We start from the raw sequence: 20,542 nt of genomic DNA, 5'->3' as shown, positions 1-20,542 counted from the left end.
TGCTCAGATCCACTATAGGAATCACTATCTATGGCAAGTATAGCCTTATAAAATGTATGTCTTAAATAATAACACTTGAATATTGAAATTACTCCTTGATCTATGGACTACAGAGTGGATGTTGTATTAGCACGCATGAAAACAACATTAATCTTGTACATCCCAATCAGAGCTCTTGGATGACTAGGTGCAATATCAATAATAGTTATATTTTGAAATAAATCTTTTTGTCTGAATAAGAGGTCTCAAGAAAAGACTTAACATAATCAGTAAGCCAAGCTGCAAAAAGATGTACTATCATCCAAGCTTTGTCATTTATAGAGCACAGGGAGGGAAGATTTAGCATCATTCTTAAAGCTACTAGGATTTTTAGAATGGCCAATGAGTATTGGCTTCAACTTAAAGTCACCAGCTACTTTAGCCCCTATCAAGAGAATCAGCCTGTCCTATAAAGCTTTGAAGACAGCAATTAATTTTTCCTCTATAGCAATGAAAGTCCTAGAAGGCATCTTCTTCCTATATATAAGACTGTTTCATCTACATTGAAAACCTGTTGCTTAGCATAGTCACCTTCATCAATGATCTTAGATAGATCTTCTGGATAACTTGCTGTTGCTTCTACATCAGTATTTGCTGCTTCACCTTGCATTGTTATATTATGGAGATGTATTCTGTCCTTAAAGCTCATAAGCCAACCTCTGCTGGCTTCAAACTTTTCTTCTATACCTTTTTCACCTCTCTCAACCTTCACAGAATTGAAAAGAGTTAGGGCCTTGCTCTGGATTACGCTTTGGCTTAAGGGAATGTTGGTCTACTGCACTTTTAATTTCCTTAAAGAACTTTTCCTTTGCATCCACAACTTGGCTGTAGCACCAGCGGCCTAGGTTTCTGGCTCTCTTGGCTTTTGACATGCCTTCCTCACTAAGTTTAATCATTTCCAGCTTTTGATTTAAAATGAGAGACATGTAATTTTTCCTTTCACTTGAATACTTAGAGGCCATTGTAGAGTTATTAAATGGCCTACTTTCAATATTGCTGTGTCTGAGAGAATAGGGAGGCCCAAGGAGAGGGAGAAAGGGGAACAGCCAATCGGCAAAACAGTCAGAATTCACAGGTTTATCGATTAAGTCTGCCATCTTATAATGGGCACCCAATTTGTGGTGTCCCCAAATAATAACAGTAGTAAAAACAAAGATCACTGACTACAGATCACTGTAAGAGATATAAAAATAACAAAGTGTGAATTATTGTGAGAATTACCAAAATGTGACACAGAGACATAAAGGAACACATGCTGTTGGAAAAATGGTGCCAAGAGACTTGCTCAATGTAGGACTGCCACAAACCTTCAATTTGTTAAAAAAAAAAAAAAAGGAATATCTGCAAAGTCAATAAAGTGAGGTATGCATGTATAACATTCATAAAGAAAGTTTCACGGCTATTTATGAGATACTAAAATAAACATTTAACATGGCGGATGCCCTCAAGTCTATTCCAGTATAATTTATTCCTCACCTCTTTATTTGAAAGACCAACTAGACAAAACTTTGGTGTACTGCAGGTCTTGCTTATGTATTACAGGCTTTATATATTCGTAGAGTGAAAAAGATTGAATCATTTAGGGTTAAGATCTCCTTTGTTGAAAACCAGCACATTCATTAATCTAGTTACTCCAGAAGTTGTGTTAATGGAATAATAAAATTCCTATGCTTATAAAATACATAGCTTTCTCAAAGTGCTATTGTGTTGTGCACTTTTTTCCATCTAAAGATGCTCATTATCTGGCAATTACAGTTCTTATGTCATAAAATAAAATAAGCTTTATGTAAGGTTATAGAGTTTGGAATAAATACAAATGTTATGATTACCAGAAATGATTAAGCCATGATTTAGTGGTACAAAAAGATGCAACAGAATTGGTAATGAATTAGTTATTAAGTTGGGTTGGTGTTTCATGTTTATTTTATCACTACAACTTCCATCTGTGTTACATATATTCATTTCTATGTATAAAACATTAAACTTTTAAAATAACTGTGTAAATATAAAAAGCATTTAACTTAATTAACATGAAAGGGGTACGTTTTTAGGAAGAATAATTTTTAAAAATATCTAAAATGTCCTTGAGGTCACAGAAAATGCTTCAATTGAGAGCAAATGCCTACTTTTTTCAGTACTTAATGATGAAAACCTTGCCACACCCTGGTCAAATGAGTAGGATATCACTGATAAATGGGTAGCACTTACGTCAAATGGGTGAATTTGTTGGTCAGGATTTTGTGCAAACAAAGAAAGAAAATGTTCACTCTGTAGTCTGAATAATTTAAATTCTTCTTTAATGGTAATTTCTCAGGCACTGTCCTATAATTTTGAACCACGTACCTTTCTTTTTGAACCCTGGATCTTAGTATTCTAAAAATAATTGTTAAGTTTTTTCCAACAAAGACTGGTCCTGTGTTAGAATATTACTGTGGCCATTAATTAAAAAAACAAAGTTTATATGCAGGAAATATTTTATAAAATAAAAAATAAAATAAAATGCATGATGAAACAAAGCTCCTAGATGGGATGTAAGAAGAAATACATACCAATATGCCAACTATGATACTGACTTTGAAGAAATACTGGTGGCTTATATCCATATTGCTAAAATGAAAGTAAGGAAATTAGCAAGGCATTATAGTAACAGGGTTGCAACAGCATTATCAAATCATTCACTGTTATATCCAAATGATAAGATATTAATGGTTTGTATTTTTTTTTTTTTTAGGAAGTTAACCAAAGAGACTGGGATTCTGCAGAAGAGGAGTTTATAGAAACTGAAAACGAGATTTTAGAAAATAGTCAATAAATTCCATTTTTGGAAAATTGAGTTAAAGTATTAAAGATTATTGCAACTAAGTTACATTCTTATACACATTCAGACACATAAGAAAGAGTATTGTTGATTAGAATCTTTGTGTCTCTGATTTTCTTCTTATGCTTTTGTCTCACAATTAAATAAAAGGAAGAACTGGGTTTCCCTGATACTTATCCTCTGCTGCTTGGGATGAGCTAATGGTCTCCTAGGAGTTGCAAAGTCTTTACTTGAGAAAACAGTCAAAAAGGTAATTCTTGCAGCACTAGGTGCTCTAATGAGAAAGTGAATCACTCAAACTTAAAAAAATAACCCTGCTGGTACTGGCAAATCCTTTACTGTCACCTAAGGTTTTCTCTTTTAATTTTCACTAATTTTCATAATTCCACCAATAAAACATTAGGAATAGACAGGGATGAGTTGTAATTTCTAAAAATATTGGAGACCCTTCTTTACTGGAATAAGGTATTTTTATGCCATTACTTCTGAGAAAATTTCTATTTTTTTCCATTTTAACTTAAAACATTTTTTTCCACTGCATACATTCTGAATCCTCATGTAATTCTATAGACTAAGGAACTTCAAAATAGATACAGAATTTAAAAATTGCAAGATAAACTACAGCAAATAAGACATGTATATAGAAAATGTGAAAACATAATGAGGTACCTATAAATAGTGGAAATATTAAGAATCATATCTAAAGACTGTACCTTATTTTAACCACAAGTATAGTCAATAAAAGCTGTGTAAATTAACTTTAAAAATCCTATTGAAAAATTAACCCCCCCTTCCTTTTTGGGTTAAGTATTATTTTCTACTAAAATTGCTTAAAGAGATATATTTGTAATGTGCTTTTTTCAATTTTCTATTTCATTTTCCTACTTTACTTTTTATTTATAATATACTTTATTTTTTTTAAGAGTGAATATGTATAGGAACATATATAATGGTATGCATAGAAGGAAGTGTGAAAAAGGAAGATTAGTCTACCTGATTGTGACATAGGGCGATTTCGGCCAAGGTTATAGGTCTGATTTTTTTTTAAATTTAAATTTTAATTCTTTATTATTATACTTTAAGTTCCAGGGTACATGTGCACCACGTGCAGGTTTGGTATATATGTATACATGTGCCATGTTGGTGTGCTGCACTCATTAACTCGTCATTTACATTAGGTATATCTCCTAATGCTATCTCTCCCCCTCCCCCCACCCCACAACAGGCCCCAGTGTGTGATATTCCCGTTCCTGTGTCCAAGTGTTCTCATTGTTCAATTCCCACCTATGAGTGAGAACATGTGGTGTTTGGTTTTCTGTCCTTGCGATAGTTTGCTCAGAATGATGGTTTCCAGCTTCATTCATGTCCCTACAAAGGACATGAACTCATCATTTTTTATGGCTGCATAGTATTTCATGGTGTATATGTGTCACATTTTCTTAATCCAGTCTATCACTGATGGACATTTGGGTTGGTTCCAAGTCTTTGCTATTGTGAATAGTGCTGCAATCAACATACGTGTGCATGAGTCTTTATAGCAGCATGATTTATAATCCTTTGGGTATATGCCCAGTAATGGGATGGCTGGGTCAAATGGTATTTCTAGTTCGAGGGATCGCCACACTATCTTCCACAATGGTTGAACTAGTTTACAGTCCCACCAACAGTGTAAAAGTGTTCCTATTTCTTCACATCCTCTCCAGCACCTGTTGTTTCCTGACTTTTTAATGATTGGCATTCTAACTGGTGTGAGATGGTGTCTCATTGAGGTTCTGATTTGCATTTCTCTGATGGTATAGGCCTGATTTCTGTGTGAATAGGTAATTTTATTCAATTACATCGCTATAAAAATAACCCCCCTAAACAAGAAGGCTTAATAAGTACGGTGGTAAAAGCACACAAGCGGGACCCACAATACTGGGGGAAAAAGCACCTGAAAGCACATATACAGAATGCTGATTGGCTATATATATATATATATATATACACATTTTTTTTTTTTTTTTTTTTTTTTTTTTTGAGATGGAGTCTCACTCTGTCACTAGGCTAGAGTACAATGGCATGATCTCGGCTCACTGCAACCTCCACCTCCTGGGTTCAAACAATTCTTCTGCCTCAGCCTCCCCAGTAGCTGGGATTACAGGTGTGCACCACCACACCCGGCTAATTTTTGTATTTTTAGTAGAGACGGGGTTTCACCATATTGGCCAGGCTGGCCTCGAACTCCTGACCTTGTGACCCACCTATCTCGGCCTCCTGAAGTGCTGGGATTACAGGCGTGAGTCACCGCACCTGGCTGGTAATATAATTTTTGAATATGAAGATACCATGATTACTTACAAGTTGTGATTTTATATATATATATGTGTGTATATATATATATTTAAAATGTATATATATACACACACACACACATATATATACACACATATATGTCACAAAAATATATTGAGGGATTAAGATATACATTTTGAAGAATGCAGGGAGTATAAAGCTAATGATATAATAAGATGCAGAAGTAGAAGGATATAATGAGATGTGCATATTTTAGCAGTGTAATGAAGTTCATGGAATGACGAGTCTAAAGAGATATGAATACCTGAAGGGAATTATGAATGAGTTTAAGAGGCCACATTCATGGAAAAATTAAAAAATAGACAGCAAATGCCAGCACAGACCAACATCCCTTTGCAAGTAGAATCATTCTAAGTGAAGACCTTACTAGACTGAAGGTAGAAACTTAAGGCAGTGATTTGGATAATAAAAATATATGCTTTCACTTGAAATATTTGAATAGGTATCTCAATTCTTTGCTTCAATTTTGTACAGCTCAATCAGAGAAGAGCAAAAGTAAAAAATAAAATAAAAACTGCTGCTTAATTAAATTTTCTAATGAGACAGAGATATATTCCTGAATGACCTGGGTGGGTGGAATTAAAATTTGATTACATCAAAATGCATACAGGATCCAGATGCAGGCCAACAAATGGAGCTGAGCCAATTTTAGCTTTTGCTGTCTTGGGAATTTTATTTTAGATTATAAGCTGTAAGCTTTTTTATTTAAGATTACATGATTAAAGACTTCAGTGTCTCTGACCTAGGTTCTTTGTTTTTCCACTTTAGCAGTTCTAGTTAAGGAACCTTTAAGTTTTGCTGTTGGAACTAAGTTTGTAGCAGTGAAGTATCTCTTTAGAATACTGACCACGGCACAAAGGCACATGTTCCCGTCTCTGACTTCTAGCTAGTTAGCTGCCTGAGCATAGGCAGTTATCTTAAGCTGAGATTGGCTTCCCTTTAGAAGAAATTCTGAAGCTCTTGATTCCAAGCAGTAGGAAGTCCTCACCAAGGTCATACTGTAAATACTCTGTAATTTACAAGTGCTTATCTCAGGGTTATGACCTTAGAATCCCCATGTTAGGAGGGTAGAGGAAAGGGAAGCAGTTGCTAAATTCAAATAGAGCACGTTAGTGAAAATAAAATTATTTACACAATATTATCTCCTTTAATAGTATCCTACAATAACCCTATATTGGGTAGACATTATTTCCATTTTGCACAGGAGGGAGATAAGACCTAGAAAGGTTAAGTAGCTTGTCCAGGGTCATTTGGCTAGTAAAAGGTAGAGCAAGTAAAAGAGCCAAAGAGTGTCTTGGCAAAGCTACTTCTAAGTATACCTTATTTCCTTTTCCCTTATTCTCTGACAGCCCCTGAACCATCAGGAAGAGTTAATGAACTCCCAGTATGACCTTGGTGAGGACTTCCTACTGCTTGGAATCAAGAGCTTCAGAATTTCTTCTAAAGGGAAGCCAGTCTCAGCTTAAGATAACTGCCTATGCTCAGGCAGCTAACTAGCTAGAAGTCAGAGACGGGAACATGTGCCTTTGTGCCGTGGTCAGTATTCTAAAAGAGATATTTCACTGCTCCAAACTTACTTCCAACAGCAAAACTTAAAGTTTCCTTGACTAGAACTGCTAAAGTGGAAAAGCAGAGAACCTAGGTCAGAGACACTGAAGTCTTTAATCATGTAATCTTAAATAAAAAAGCTTACAGCTTATAATCTAAAATAAAATTCCCAAGAAAGCAAAATCCTTTCTATTAAAAAAAGCTCATAGTTTTTCCATTGTATATAGAAAAAGATTGGGAATTTCAGGGAATGGTGCCAGAATATTTTAATCTGCCTTACAGAAGTTGGTACTGTACCAAGTGTGAAGTTGTAATTTATTCATGTCATACATTTTACAAACAAAGAAAATGAATCATAAACGTTAGTCTTACAAATGTTATCATCCATAGTTATGCCAGGAATGCCTATCAGTGGAATACTTGTTCCTTAAAATCCTCGCTTGCAGATAGGAGCTGAAAATAGTAATATGCTAAAAGACAGACCAGAGAAAATAGAAAATTCATTGGTAGTCAAAATAGAAAAACAGAAAACACTTTATACATGCAAACACGTCTAGGCACTTGCTTTATAAGAATAATGTTTACATTGATTTCAGATGCAGTATGCTATAGTGAAATGAACACCAGACTGGGAGTTAAGGATCCCGGGTTCTAGTTGTTGTAACCATAACTATTTGTCTAACTTTAAGAATATCACTGGGACTCTGTTTCAAGATGGCCGAATAGGAACAGCTCCATTCTGCAGCTCACAGCATGATCGACGCAGAAGACAGGTGATTTCTGCATTTCCAACTGAGGTACCCGGTTCATCTCATTGGGACGGGTTGGACAGTGGGTGCGGCCCATGGAGGGCGAGTCGAAGCAGGGCAGGGCGTCGCCTCACCCAGGAAGAGCAAGGGGTTGGGGGATTTCCCTTTCCTAGCCAAGGGAAGCCGTGACAGATTGTACCTCGAAAAACAGGACATTCCTGCCCAAATCCTGTGCTTTTCCCACAGGCTTAGCAACCAGCAGACCAGGAGATTCTCTCTCGTGCCTGGCTTGGCAGGTCCCAAACCCATGGAGCCTTGCTCACTGCTAGCACAGCAGTTTGAGATCAACCTGCCAGGCTGCAGCCTGGCGGGGGGAGGGGCGTCCACCATTGCTGAGGCTTGAGTAGGTAAACAAAGTGGCCAGGAAGCTCGAACTGGGCGGAGCTCACCACAGCTCAGCAAGGCCTATTGCCTCTACAGACTCCACCTCTGTGGGCAGGGCATAGCTGAACAAAAGGCAGGAGAAAATTCTGCAGACTTAAACGTCCCTGTCTGACAGCTCTGAAGAGAGCAGTGGTTCTACCAGCACGTTGTTTGAGCTCTGAGAATGGACAGACTGCCTCATCAAGTGGGTCCCTGACCCCTGTGTAGCCTAACTGAAAGACATCTCCTAGTAGGGGCCAGCAGACACCTCATACAGGCAGGTGCCCCTCTGGGATGAAGCTTCCAGAGGAAGCATCAGGCAGCAATATTTGCTGTTATGCAATATTTGCTGTTCTGCAGCCTCTGCTGGTGATACCCAAGGAAACAGGGTCTGGAGTGGACCTCCAGCAAACTCCAACAGATCTGCAGCTGAGCGACCTGACTCCTGGAAGGAAAACTAACAAACAGAAAGGAATAGCATCACCATCAACAAAAAGGACATCCACACCAAAACCCCATCTATAGGTCACCAACGTCAAAGACCAAAGGTAGATAAAACCACAAAGATGGTGAGAATCCAGAGCAGAAAAGCTGAAAATTCTAAAAACCAGAGCGCCTTTTCTCCTCCAAAGGATCACAGCTCCTCACCAGCAATGGAACAAAGCTAGATGGAGAATGTCTTTGACAAGTTGACAGAAGTAGGCTTCAGAAGGTCCGGAATAACAAACTTCTCCGAGCTAAAGGAGCATGTTCTAACCCATCACAAGGAAGCTAAAAACCTTGAAAAAAGGTTAGATGAATGGCTAATGAGAATAAACAGTGTAGAGAAGACCTTAAGTGACCTGATGTAGCTGAAAACCAAGGCACGAGAACTTCGGGAGGCATGCACTAGCTTCAATGGCAAATTTGATCAAGTGGAAGAAAGGATATCAGTGATTGAAGATCAAATTAATGAAATAAAGTGAGAAGACAAGTTTAGAAAAAAAAGAGTAAAAAGAAACGAACAAAGCCTCCAAGAAATATGGGACTATGTGAAAAGACGAATTCTACCTTTGATTGCTGTACTTGAAAGTGATAGGGAGAATGGAACCAGGTTGAAAAACACTCTTTAGGACATTATCAAGGAGAACTTTCCCAACTTAGCAAGGCAGGCCAGCATTCAATTTCAGGGAATACAGAGAACACCACAAAGATACTCCTTGAGAAAAACAACCCCAAGACACATAATTGTCAATTTCACCAAGGTTGAAATGAAGGAAAAAATGTTAAGGGCAGCCAGAGAGAAAGGTCAGGTTACCCACAAAGGGAAGCCCATCAGACTAACTGCGGATCTCTCTGCAGAAACCCTGCAATCCAGAAGAGAGTGGGGGCCAATATTCAACATTCTTAAAGAAAAGAATTTTCAACCCAGAATTTCATATCCAGCCAACATAAATGAAGGAGAAATAAAATCCTTTACAGACAAGCAAATGCTCAGAGATTTTGTCACCACCAGGCCTGTGTTACAAGAGTTCCTAAAGGAAGCACTAAACATGGAAAGGAACAACTGGTACCAGCCACCACAAAAACCTGCCAAATTGTAAAGAACATCAATGCTATGAAGAAACTGCATCAATTAACAGGTAAAATAACCAGGTAACATCATAATGACAGGATCAAATCTACACCTAACAATATGGACCTTAAATGTAAATAGGCTAAATGCCCCAATTAAAAGACACAGACTGGCAAATTGGATAAAGAGTCAAGCCCCATCAATGTGCTGTATTCAGGAGACCCATCTCATGTGCAAAGACACACATAGGCTCAAAATAAAGGGATGGAGGAAGATCTAACAATCAAATGGAAAGCAAAAAAAAAAAAAAAAAAAAAAAAAAAAAAGCAGGGGTTGCATCCTAATCTCTGATAAAACAGACTTTAAACCAACAAAGATCAAAAGAGACAAAGAAGGCCATTACATAATGGTAAAGGGATCAATGCAGCAAGAAGAGCTAATTATCCTAAATATATATGCACCCAAGACAGGAGCACCCAGATTCGTAAAGCAAGTCCTTAGAGACCTACAAAGAGACTTCAACTCCCACACAATAATGATGGGAGACCTTAACACCCCACTGTCAATATTAGATCAACGAGACGGAAGGTTAACAAGGATATCCAGGACTCAAACTCAGCTCTGGACCAAGCAGACCTAATAGACATCTACAGAGTTCTCCACCCCAAATCAACAGAATATACAGTCTTCTCAGCACCGCATCGCATGTATTCTAAAATTGACAACATAATTGGAAGTAAAGCACTCCTCAGCAAATGTAAAAGAACAGAAATCACAACATACTGTCTCTCAGACCACAGTGCAATCAAATTAGAACTCAGGATTAAGAAACTCACTCAAAACCACACAAGAACATGGAAATTGAACAACCTGCTCCTGAATGACTACTGGGTAAATAATGAAATGAAGGCAGAAATAAAGATGTTCTTTGAAACCAATGAGAACGAAGACATGATGTACCAGAATCTCTGGGACACATTTAAAGCAGTGTGTAGAGGGAAACTTATAGCACTAAATGCCCACAAGAGAAAGCAGGAAAGATCTAAAATTGACACCCTAACATCACAATTAAAATAACTAGAGAACCAAGAGCAAACAAATTTAAAAGCTAGCAGAAGGCAAGAAATAACTAAGATCAGAGCAGAACTGAAGGAGACAGAGACACGAAAAACCCTTCAAAAAATCAATGAATCCAGGAGCTGGTTTTTGAAAGGATCGACAAAATTGATAGACCGCTAGCATGACTAATAAAGAAAAGAGATAAGAACCAAATAGACGCAATAAAAAATGATAAAGGGGATATCACCATTGATCCCACAGAAATACAAATTACCATCAGAGAATACCATAAACACCTCTATGCAAATAAACTAAAAAATCTAGAAGAAATGGATAAATTCCTGGACACATACACCCTCCCAAGACTAAAGCAGGAAGAAGTTGACTCTCTGAATAGACCAATAATAGGCTCTGAAATTGAGGCAATAATTAATAGCCTACCAACCAAAAAAAGTCCAGGACCAGATGGATTCACAGCCAAATTCTACGAGAGGTACAAAGAGGAGTTGGTATTATTCCTTCTGAAACTATTCCAATCAATAGAAAAAGAGGGAATCCTCCCTAACTCATTTTATGAGGCTAGCATCATCTTGATACCAAAACCTGACAGAGACACAACAAAAAAAGAAAATTTTAGACCAATATCCCTGAAGAACATCGATGCAAAAATCCTCAATAAAATACTGGCAAACCGAATCCGGCAGCACATCAAAAAGCTTATCCACCACAATCAAGTCGGCTTCATCCCTGAGATGAAAGGCTGGTTCAACATATGCAAATCAATAAATGTAATCCATCACATAAACCAAACCAATGACAAAAACCACATGATTATCTCAATAGATGCAGAAAAGGCCTTCAACAAAACTCAACAGCCCTTCATGCTAAAAACTCTCAATAAACTAGGTATTGATGGAATGTATCTCAAAATAATAAGAGCTACTTATGACAAACCCACAGCCAATATCATACTCAATGGGCAAAAACTGGAAGCATTCCCTTTGAAAACTGGCACAAGACAAGGATGTGTTCTCTCACCACTCCTATTCAACATGGTGTTGGAAGTTCTGGCCAGGGACAATCAGGCAAAAGAAAGAAATAAAGGGTATTCAATTAGGAAAAGAGGAAGTCAAATTGTCTCTGTTTGCAGATGACATGATTGTATATTTAGAAAACTCCATTGTCTCAGCCCAAAATCTCCTTAAGCTGATAAGCAACTTCAGCAAAGTCTCAAGATACAAAATCAACGTGCAAAAATCACAAGCATTCCTATACACCAATAACAGAAAAACAGAGAGCCAAATCATGAGTGAACTCCCATTCACAATTGATACAAAGAGAATAAAATACCTAGGAATCCAACTTACAAGGGATGTGAAGGACCTCTTCAAGGAGAACTACAAATTACTGCTCAATGAAATAAAAGAGGACACAAACAAATGGAAGAACATTCCATGCTCATGGATAGAAGAATCAATATCATGAAAATGGCCATACTGCCCAAGGTAATTTATAGATTTAATGCCAACCCCATCAAGCTACCAATGACTTTCTTCACAGAATTGGAAAAGGCTACTTTAAAGCTCAAATGGAACCAAAAAAGAGCCCGCTTCGCCAAGTCAATCCTAAGCCAAAAGAACAAAGCTGGAGGCATCACACTACCAGACTTCAAACTACACTACAAGGCTACAGTAACCAAAACAGCATGGTAATAGTACCAAAACAGATACATAGACCAATGGAACAGAACAGAGGCCTCAGAAATAACACCACCCATCTACAACCATCTGATCTTTGACAATCCTGACAAAAACAAGAAATGGGAAAGGATTCCCTGTTTAATAAATGGTGCTGGGAAAACTGGCTAGGCATATGTAGAAAGCTGAAACTGGAAAGCTGAAACTGGATCTTCCTTACACCTTATACAAAAATTAATTCAAGATGGATCAAAGACTTAAATGTTAGACCTAAAACCATAAAAATCCTAGAAGAAAACCTAGGCAATACCATTCAGGACACAGGCATGGGCAAGGACTTCATGACTAAAGCACAAAAAGCAATGGCAACAAAAGCAAAATTGATGAATGGGATCTAATTAAACTAAAGAGCTTTCTGCACGGTAAAAGAAACTACCATCAGAGTGAATAGGCAACCTACAGAATGGGAGAAAATTTTTGCAATCTGCCCATCTGACAAAGGGCTAATATCCAGAATCTACTAAAAGAACTTAAACAAATTTACAAGAAAAAAAACCAAACAACCCATCAAAAAGTGGGCAAAGGATATGAACAGACACTTCTCAAAAGAAGACATTTATGCAGCCAAAAGACATATGAAAAAATGCTCATTTGATCTCAAGTTACCCTCTTACTCTTACTATTATATCTAAAGTGTTTCATGTACTATACACTCTGAAATTCCTTCATAGAGTTCCCTGTGTCTATGACCTTCACAACAATCACTTTCAGCATTTTCTCTACATGTTAAGTCCTTAGTTTTCTGGGATTATTATTGAACCTTCTTAGACATATAAAAATCATTTTAGAGATGTCACAGCTTCAAATGCATGAATAGATTCAGTTGGTCCTAGATTTTCCTGACAAAACACTGGCTTTCCTCTAAGGGCTTCTGTGATTGCAGGTGTTAGAGTGTTTGCAGAGGCAAAGTATTTGTAATTTCACAGAATGTGAAGGCCTTTTGGTTCCCCCAAATACTTTTTCCTACTCAGTGATTAATGAATGATATTAAATAGTTTAGAGGTACATCTAGCTGAAATGAAAACAAACTATAAAGGTTTGCTCATTAAAACGCAAATACACTTGGTAAAGAAAATATTCTAAAGTGTAGTGAGAATGAACTTCTACCTTTTTTTCTAGGCTTTATTTTACTTATGACAATTCAATTTACAGTGATTCACACTTACAGCACTCTGCTTTTTTTTTTTATGTCCACGTTATTTATTAGGGCATTTAAAATTAATAGTGAACAAATATTTCAGTCAGTTGTCTTACAAAACATATGAAGAAGGTGCTATGGGAACATGAATGAAGAGTGTTTAACTCAGCTAGGGAAAGGGGGAAGCAGACATCAGGAAAGACTTCTTCATAAAGGAGAAGCATCTTAAGCTTGATCTTAAAGAATATGTGGTAGTTAGGCAGTAGTTAATATGTAGAGAAGTAAGATAAAGTTTTTCCAAGCAAAAACTATATAAGCAAAGGGGCCAGGCATGGTGGCTTATGCCTGTAATACTAGTACTTTGGGAGGCTAAGGCGAGAGGATCGCTTGAGGCCAAGAGTTCAGGGCCAGCCTGGGAAACATAGTGAGACCTAGTCTCTTAAAAAAAAAGGATATATAAATAAAGCCTTAGAGGTAAGAGAGAATAAGAAGAAAGAATCATCATGTCAGGTTTAGGGAGATGCAAGGTCTGATGATAAGGAGGTAAGAGAAGAAACAAAAATATTAGAAGAAATCAGATTATAAAGGGCCTTTCATGACATGTTAAGGAGTTTGAATTTTATCTTGAGGTTATGAAAAAACTGCTGAAGAGTTGCGTGTAGGGAGTGTTAATAACAAATTAGCAAATTTGAACAGATTACTTTGGCATCAAATTGGAGAACGGATTGGGAAGATGTTAATTGTGGGGAGGGGAGCCTATAACAATTGTCCAGGAAGTTAATAATAAAGACCTAAACTGGGCCAGGCGCATTGGCTCACTCCTGTGAGCACTTTGGGAGGTCAAGGTGGGTGGATCACCTGAGACTGGGAGTTCGAGACCAGCCTGACCAACATGGAGAAACCCCATCTCTACTAAAAATACAAAATTAGCTGGGCATAGTGGTGCATGCCTGTAATCCCAGGTACTCAGGAGGCTGAGGCAGGAGAATCACTTGAACCTGGGAGGTGGAGGTTGCCGTGAACCGAGATCGGGCCATTGCACTCCAGACTGGGCAACAAGAGCAAAACTCCATCTCAGAAAAATAAAAAAAAGCAAAAAAACACCTAAACTAAAACAGTAACAGAGGGAATGCAGAACAAGGGACAGTTTTAAGAGGATGTAGAAAAACAAGTATTGTCGAGAAAATAAGTTTAGTATTTGTCATGTTATATTTACTGGCAGCAGATACATAATATATTTAGAATATGAGTTTGGAGCTTGGACAAGCTCTGGGCAATGGTATAGAGTTACAATTCACTTTATAAATGGTATCTGAAACTACTAGCCTGCATGAGGCCATCTGAAGTCAATGGACAAGATGTGAAAAGAGCCAAAGAAAAAAAACTGTAAAGAAAGCTTTTCAAGGAATTGACAAAGGAAGGCAAGCCTGTAAAGGAGCCAATTAAAGGAGACAAGTACCACATTAATTTACCCATCTCTTCTGCACTAGCCTATGAAATCCATGGGGCAGGAGTTTTATTTTTATTCATCTTTGCAAATACAGGACTTAACATAGTATCTGACATTTACTTGATATTTATTAAATATTTGTTGAACAAAGTAAATTATGTTTCTACGTATGATGGTTTCTAAACACCTAATCAAAGTGCCTAGGGGGTCTAATCACAATACCCATTTGCACAAAAAATTGAGTTTGATCCAATTCAAAGGTTCAATGCGAACGTCATTATTATTTTTCATCATCATAGGTGGAAACACTTGACAAAAAGTTATCCATCTATGAAGAGTCTGCTCACGTACAAGTGACAACTGATTTGATGAATAAATGAATGGGAAACAAGCACATGAAGGGAAAAGAGAATACATATGACAGCATTTTTCTCTAGAGGAAAAATGAAATGGCAATTTCCAACTCTTTTTTTTTTTTTTTTTTTAAATTAGAATGTCTCTTTAAATGTGACCTGGAATACATGGTGAGATTTTTCTAAGGACTGATGTTAAGGGAAACTCCTCTGAAATTATAAAAAAAAAAACCAGGGATGGTTTATTTATTTTTATAACAGGTAAAGTATTATTAATTTTTTTATAACTTAAGTTTACATTCATATTTTCTGAAAATGTCTCGGTTTCTACTGATACCAATAAATATCTCAACATTCTACCTTTAATAATAAACAAAACTATTCCATTAAAATTGTTCTGAAATCACATAGTTAATTCCTGACTAATCCCCTACTCTAGTGAGTTTTCTAATCTTTCCTTTATTGAGGAGTAAAAGAAAAACAAACGGTTTAAGCCTAATGATATGCATATCTAAAAGAATGTGAACCGAAGACGTAGGATAAGGGCAAACTGTATAATAACAATCCTTGTCTAAGTGGGGACACAGACAAAAGAGCTAAAATCTGGCACCAGTAAGTTAGCTGCCATTATTTTTTATAATTTAATGGTTGAAGAAGAGCACAATTATGTAGTAAAAGGAAGAATGTAAATCTTGAGACCTTAATCCTATTCCTTTTCTGCTATTCTGAGTTTGAGTTTCCTTGACAAAAAAATTAGGGTGTTTGTGCTCTCTACTGTTCATTGTAGTTTGAATATTTTATGATTCTATAAAGTTTTTTATTTATAAAATTAATTCTGTTGTGTTGTTTCTTTCTGCATAACAAATTAAGAAACTATATTTTATTCAAATTGCACTAAATACAACTTCTCTTTTTGGTGTTGGGGAGAAACCACAAGCTTTATTGGCTGGAAGTTCTCCTCAGGAGCCTGGTCTTCTGGAACTGGATGCCTAAATACAACTCCTATGCTGAATTTTTAGAAATGGAAGTTGTTAATTAAAAACAAAATACTGGGGAATGCTACCTTTCCATTGTCTTAGTATCCATGGATAAATTAATATTTTTTTTACATTTTTACATTTAAATACAGGTTTTCCAAACAGAAAAAGATGATTACAAGACATATTAGTTGTCTCCCATTTCTGACAGAAAGGACATCATACAGAGTCAGAGTTAACTACTTTCCTCACTCAGTGCTGAGAGCCCTTTCTTTAGTTTGCAGTATTGGTATTTTCATGCACAGCAGAAACACAGCTGATTTTCTTCCTTTTTTTTTTTCTTTTTTTAATGAAAAGGCAGTTTCATGGATTTTACTCTGTATACTGTTAAGGCTGAACCCTTAGCCTTTTTCTTATTGAGTAGAAATAAGAAAAAAAAAGAATGATGATAACTGTAATAATGGTTAATAATCTTTCTTTTTCAGGAAAACTGTGCATTAATGTTACATGAATCTTATTTGGAAAAAAATGAGGAAAAGAAAGGGCAATGGTCAAATATAATAGTACCTCGGTAATTGATGATTTCTGTCCCAAGCACCGGAGTCATCTCCAGGACTGTGATAAAGGCTTTGTCCATAGATGTCAGAGGAAAAGGAGACATGCGATGTCTTCTAGCCACCTTGGTGATATCGACAGCACTGTGACCTAAACAGTAAGATAATTAACTAAGAATATAATGCTGTAACACTGATTGAAAAGTGGCAATGACTTATAATATCACAACTCCCAATTTCAAATGTCCCCAGATGAAGATTAGCAGGTAAGAAACTGTTTCTCCTGCCTCCAAAATATAGCCTGCTCTGGTGGAACATTAAATCAAGTTAGCAATGTTACATCATGTGTCAAAACTCAGTGAAATTCAATGATGACATTGACTAATCCTTTTTGAGCGCTTCCTATGTGTCAAGGCAGTGTACTAAATTAACTCATTAATCCTCCTAACAACCTTATGGTGAGGCACCATAATCATCCACATTTATAGGTGAGAAATTTAGAGAAATTATGTATCATTTCCTAAATCACAGAGCTAGTAACAGAAGAGCTAAGATTAAAAATAGGTAATTTTGGCTTCAGAGTTCATGTCCTCAACTACTACACAAAATTTTGAATACTTAATGCACTAGTTAGTAAAATGAAGTTCCCAAACTTCTATTTAGGATATCATAGAAAATTTTCTCTCCTCTGAAAAAAGTTATGAAGAAAAATTATTATTTAGCTATCGACTCCACAGGTGACCATATTTAGTCCCAAAGCATTCATATAATCCATACATTAAAACTACTAATTTTATATCTCCAATCTCAACCTCTACCCTCAATTCTGCATTTTTATATCATCCAACATGCATTTGGATGTGCAACCAGCAACTCAAACCTAAAATGTCCCAAAACAAATTCTTAATTCCCCATCCTCCTATTCCACCCCTGCAATGACTTATTCCCTTGCAGTTCCCATTTCAGTAAATAGCAACTCCGTTCTTCCAGTTATTAAGCCAGAACCTTGCAAGATACTTGATTCTTATCATATATTTAAACTATCTTTGAAATATATCTGGAATCTGATAATTACTCACCACTTCGATTACTACTACAATAGTTGATACCATCACTGATTTCCTGGGAAACTGAATAGCATCCTAACTGGTCTCTCTGCTTCTATCCTTGTCATACTCCAGTTTATTCTCCACACAACAGTTACGATGATTCTTTGAATCATTGGATCATGCTAATCTCTGCTCATAGCTCTCTAATGAGTTTCCATGTCCCTTACAATAAAATCTCTGCTATGGCCTATAAGGCCCAAAATATTATGGCTCCCATTGTCCTCCTAACATTCCCTCTTTGTTTACTGTGCTCTAGTCATACTGGTTCCTTTTACTTGATCATGCCAAATTCATCTCTCCTCAGGGTCTTTGTACTTTCTGTTTCCTCTGCTTGAACCATTCTTCCCCAGATAGTCTCTCATTTCCCCATCTATCTATCACTTCTTTCAGGTCTCTGTTCAAATATCACTTCATCAGAGAGAAATTTGTTGAACACTCTCTATGGAATAATACCTACCATCACTCTTTATTTCCCTTACCCTACTTTTCTTTTCTTCATAGCTATATACATACCCATGTACATACATAATATGGATATTCATAACCATATATATAATATGTAAATATAAATATGTATAGTTATATTTATTTATAGACTTCCTCTTCTCAATAGAACATAAAACTCCACGAGACCAGCAACTTTGTCTTCTTTACTGTTTTTGTCCCCAGTACTCAGAACAGTAGCTGGCACATATTAGCAAACAAAAAATAGTATTTGTTGAATTAATAAATGCATAATTTAATGACAAGAAGGAACTTCTTGGAGTATTATATCTTCATATATAAATAACTTGGACTTTTCCTTGAAGCCATATAAGTCTACATCCCAAAGAGTTAACAGAAAGTAGTAACTGCAAATACTGCTGCTTAGCTCTCCTGCCTGCTATCCACAATCCCCTTCTTAAGCAGCTAGGAGTGACCGTATGATTTAATTCTGTCCAGTCAGGGGTAGGAATAAGTTCCTGGGGCAGGCTTCCTCTTACAAATCAAAAGATGAAGATATGAAGCTTTAAGAGGAAAAAGCTTTTGCCCATCTACTGTTTTTTCTACCTGGAACATGGCTGGAACTGGGAGCTGGGCTGACACTGGGGACTGGGAGGTGCTGTAGCCACTTCTGAACTATAAAGATGCAAGCCCATGCAGTAAGTATAGAAAGGTAAAAAGAAAAAAGAGTCCAAGTCCCTGACGACAATGTAGAGCTGCTGTAAAAACCCTAGACTGCGTGGCTCCAGACTTAGATATGTGAAATACACAAGCTCCCGTCTCTTTAAAACACTTTATGATTATACGTATCCTTCATAAGATTGTGAGTTTCTGGTCACTGCAACTTATTAAATTTAGCACTTCTACTCCAGTCCCAGTGGCTGCTCCAGACATATTCAATGAACTGACTTAAAGGCACTACCCCAAAGGGTTTTCATTCTAAGACTAATGACATTGTCATAGGCACCTAAGAAAAATATATACAAAGTTGCTTATACTATTAATATGTTATTTCTTCTCATGGTCAATCAAAATCGCAAAATTTTCAAAGTTTGAAAAACCTTAGAGATTATTTAGTGCTACACAGAATTTTCTATTCAAATTGTGGGTGAACACTTAAAAAAGGATTGAAATATAAACTTATTTATAACTCATTTTCATTGAGGTCTTGACCTACTCATTCAAATATAAAAAAATCATTCACAACCAGTGTAACTAGGCAGAATGATACTGCTGCTTCTGCTTCTTATTCAGCTTTATAGGTCTCAGATCAGATCTTTTTTTTTTTGTGATAGGCTGCACTTTATGGTGCAAACTGGATATAATCTTACAAAAGTTTCTTTTAAAAATATGTTTAGTTTCTGAGAAGAAAATTCTACTTTTTAGTTACATAGGTTTTATCTGTTGAACATGCTTTGTAATAGGCATTTTCTTATTAAACAGCAAGTTTGATGATCAGTGATACACATACCCATTCAACAAATATTTACTGAGTGCACTTTATGAACCAGGAACAGTTAGGGACTTGGGATACTGACAGTAAAATATACCCTGCCATGAAGAATATAACAGTCCAGCAGAAAGGTAAGAAAATGAAAAAAAGAGAAAGAGGAAGGAAGGAAGGAAGAAAAGAAGGAAGAAAGAAAAAGAGGGTAGTAAACCACCTGATGGTTCTGTTAAGTTTTATTTTTTTATTTTACTTATTTTATTTACTGTTCCAGGATACATGTGCACGATGTGCAGGTTTGTTACATAGGTAAACTTGTGCCATGGTGGTTTGCTGCACGGATCAATCCACTACCTAGGTATTAGGCCCAGCTATTCTTTCTGATGCTCTCCTTCCCTGCAACCCTCTGACAGGACCCAGTGTGTGCTGTTGCCCCCGCCATGTGCCCATGTGTTCTTGTCGTTCAACTCCCACTTTAAGTGAGAACATGCAGTGTTTGGTTTTCTGTTCCTGTGTTAGTTTACTGAGGGTAATGGCTTCCAGCTCCCTCCCTGTCCCTGCAAAGGACGTGATCTCATTCCTTTTTATGGCTGCATAGCATTCCATGGTGTATAGGTGAGAGGTGACAATATGCTAGCAGCCCCCACTCGCTCTTGGCACCTCCTTGGCCTCGCATCCACTCTGGCTGCACTTAAGCCCTTCAGCCTGCAGCTGCACTGTGGGAGCCC

General features: G+C 36.9%; 1 protein-coding gene across 15 annotated transcripts in view; it reads right to left on the bottom strand.

Moving 5' to 3' along the window:
• The window catches only part of GPHN (gephyrin), a 674,811-nt gene that overhangs the window by 111,590 nt on the left and 542,679 nt on the right, over positions 1 to 20,542 (bottom strand). For all 15 annotated transcript variants that reach the window (XM_055362127.2, XM_055362134.2, XM_055362131.2 and 12 more), the window contains one exon: positions 16,789 to 16,926. In XM_055362127.2, the coding sequence (XP_055218102.1) occupies positions 16,789 to 16,926 (138 nt within the window). The remainder of the gene's footprint in view (positions 1 to 16,788; positions 16,927 to 20,542) is intronic.

This window comes from Gorilla gorilla, chromosome 15 (assembly GCF_029281585.2).
Source record: "Gorilla gorilla gorilla isolate KB3781 chromosome 15, NHGRI_mGorGor1-v2.1_pri, whole genome shotgun sequence".
Lineage (NCBI taxonomy): Eukaryota > Metazoa > Chordata > Mammalia > Primates > Hominidae > Gorilla > Gorilla gorilla.
This window is presented reverse-complemented; position numbering and strand designations above follow the sequence as displayed.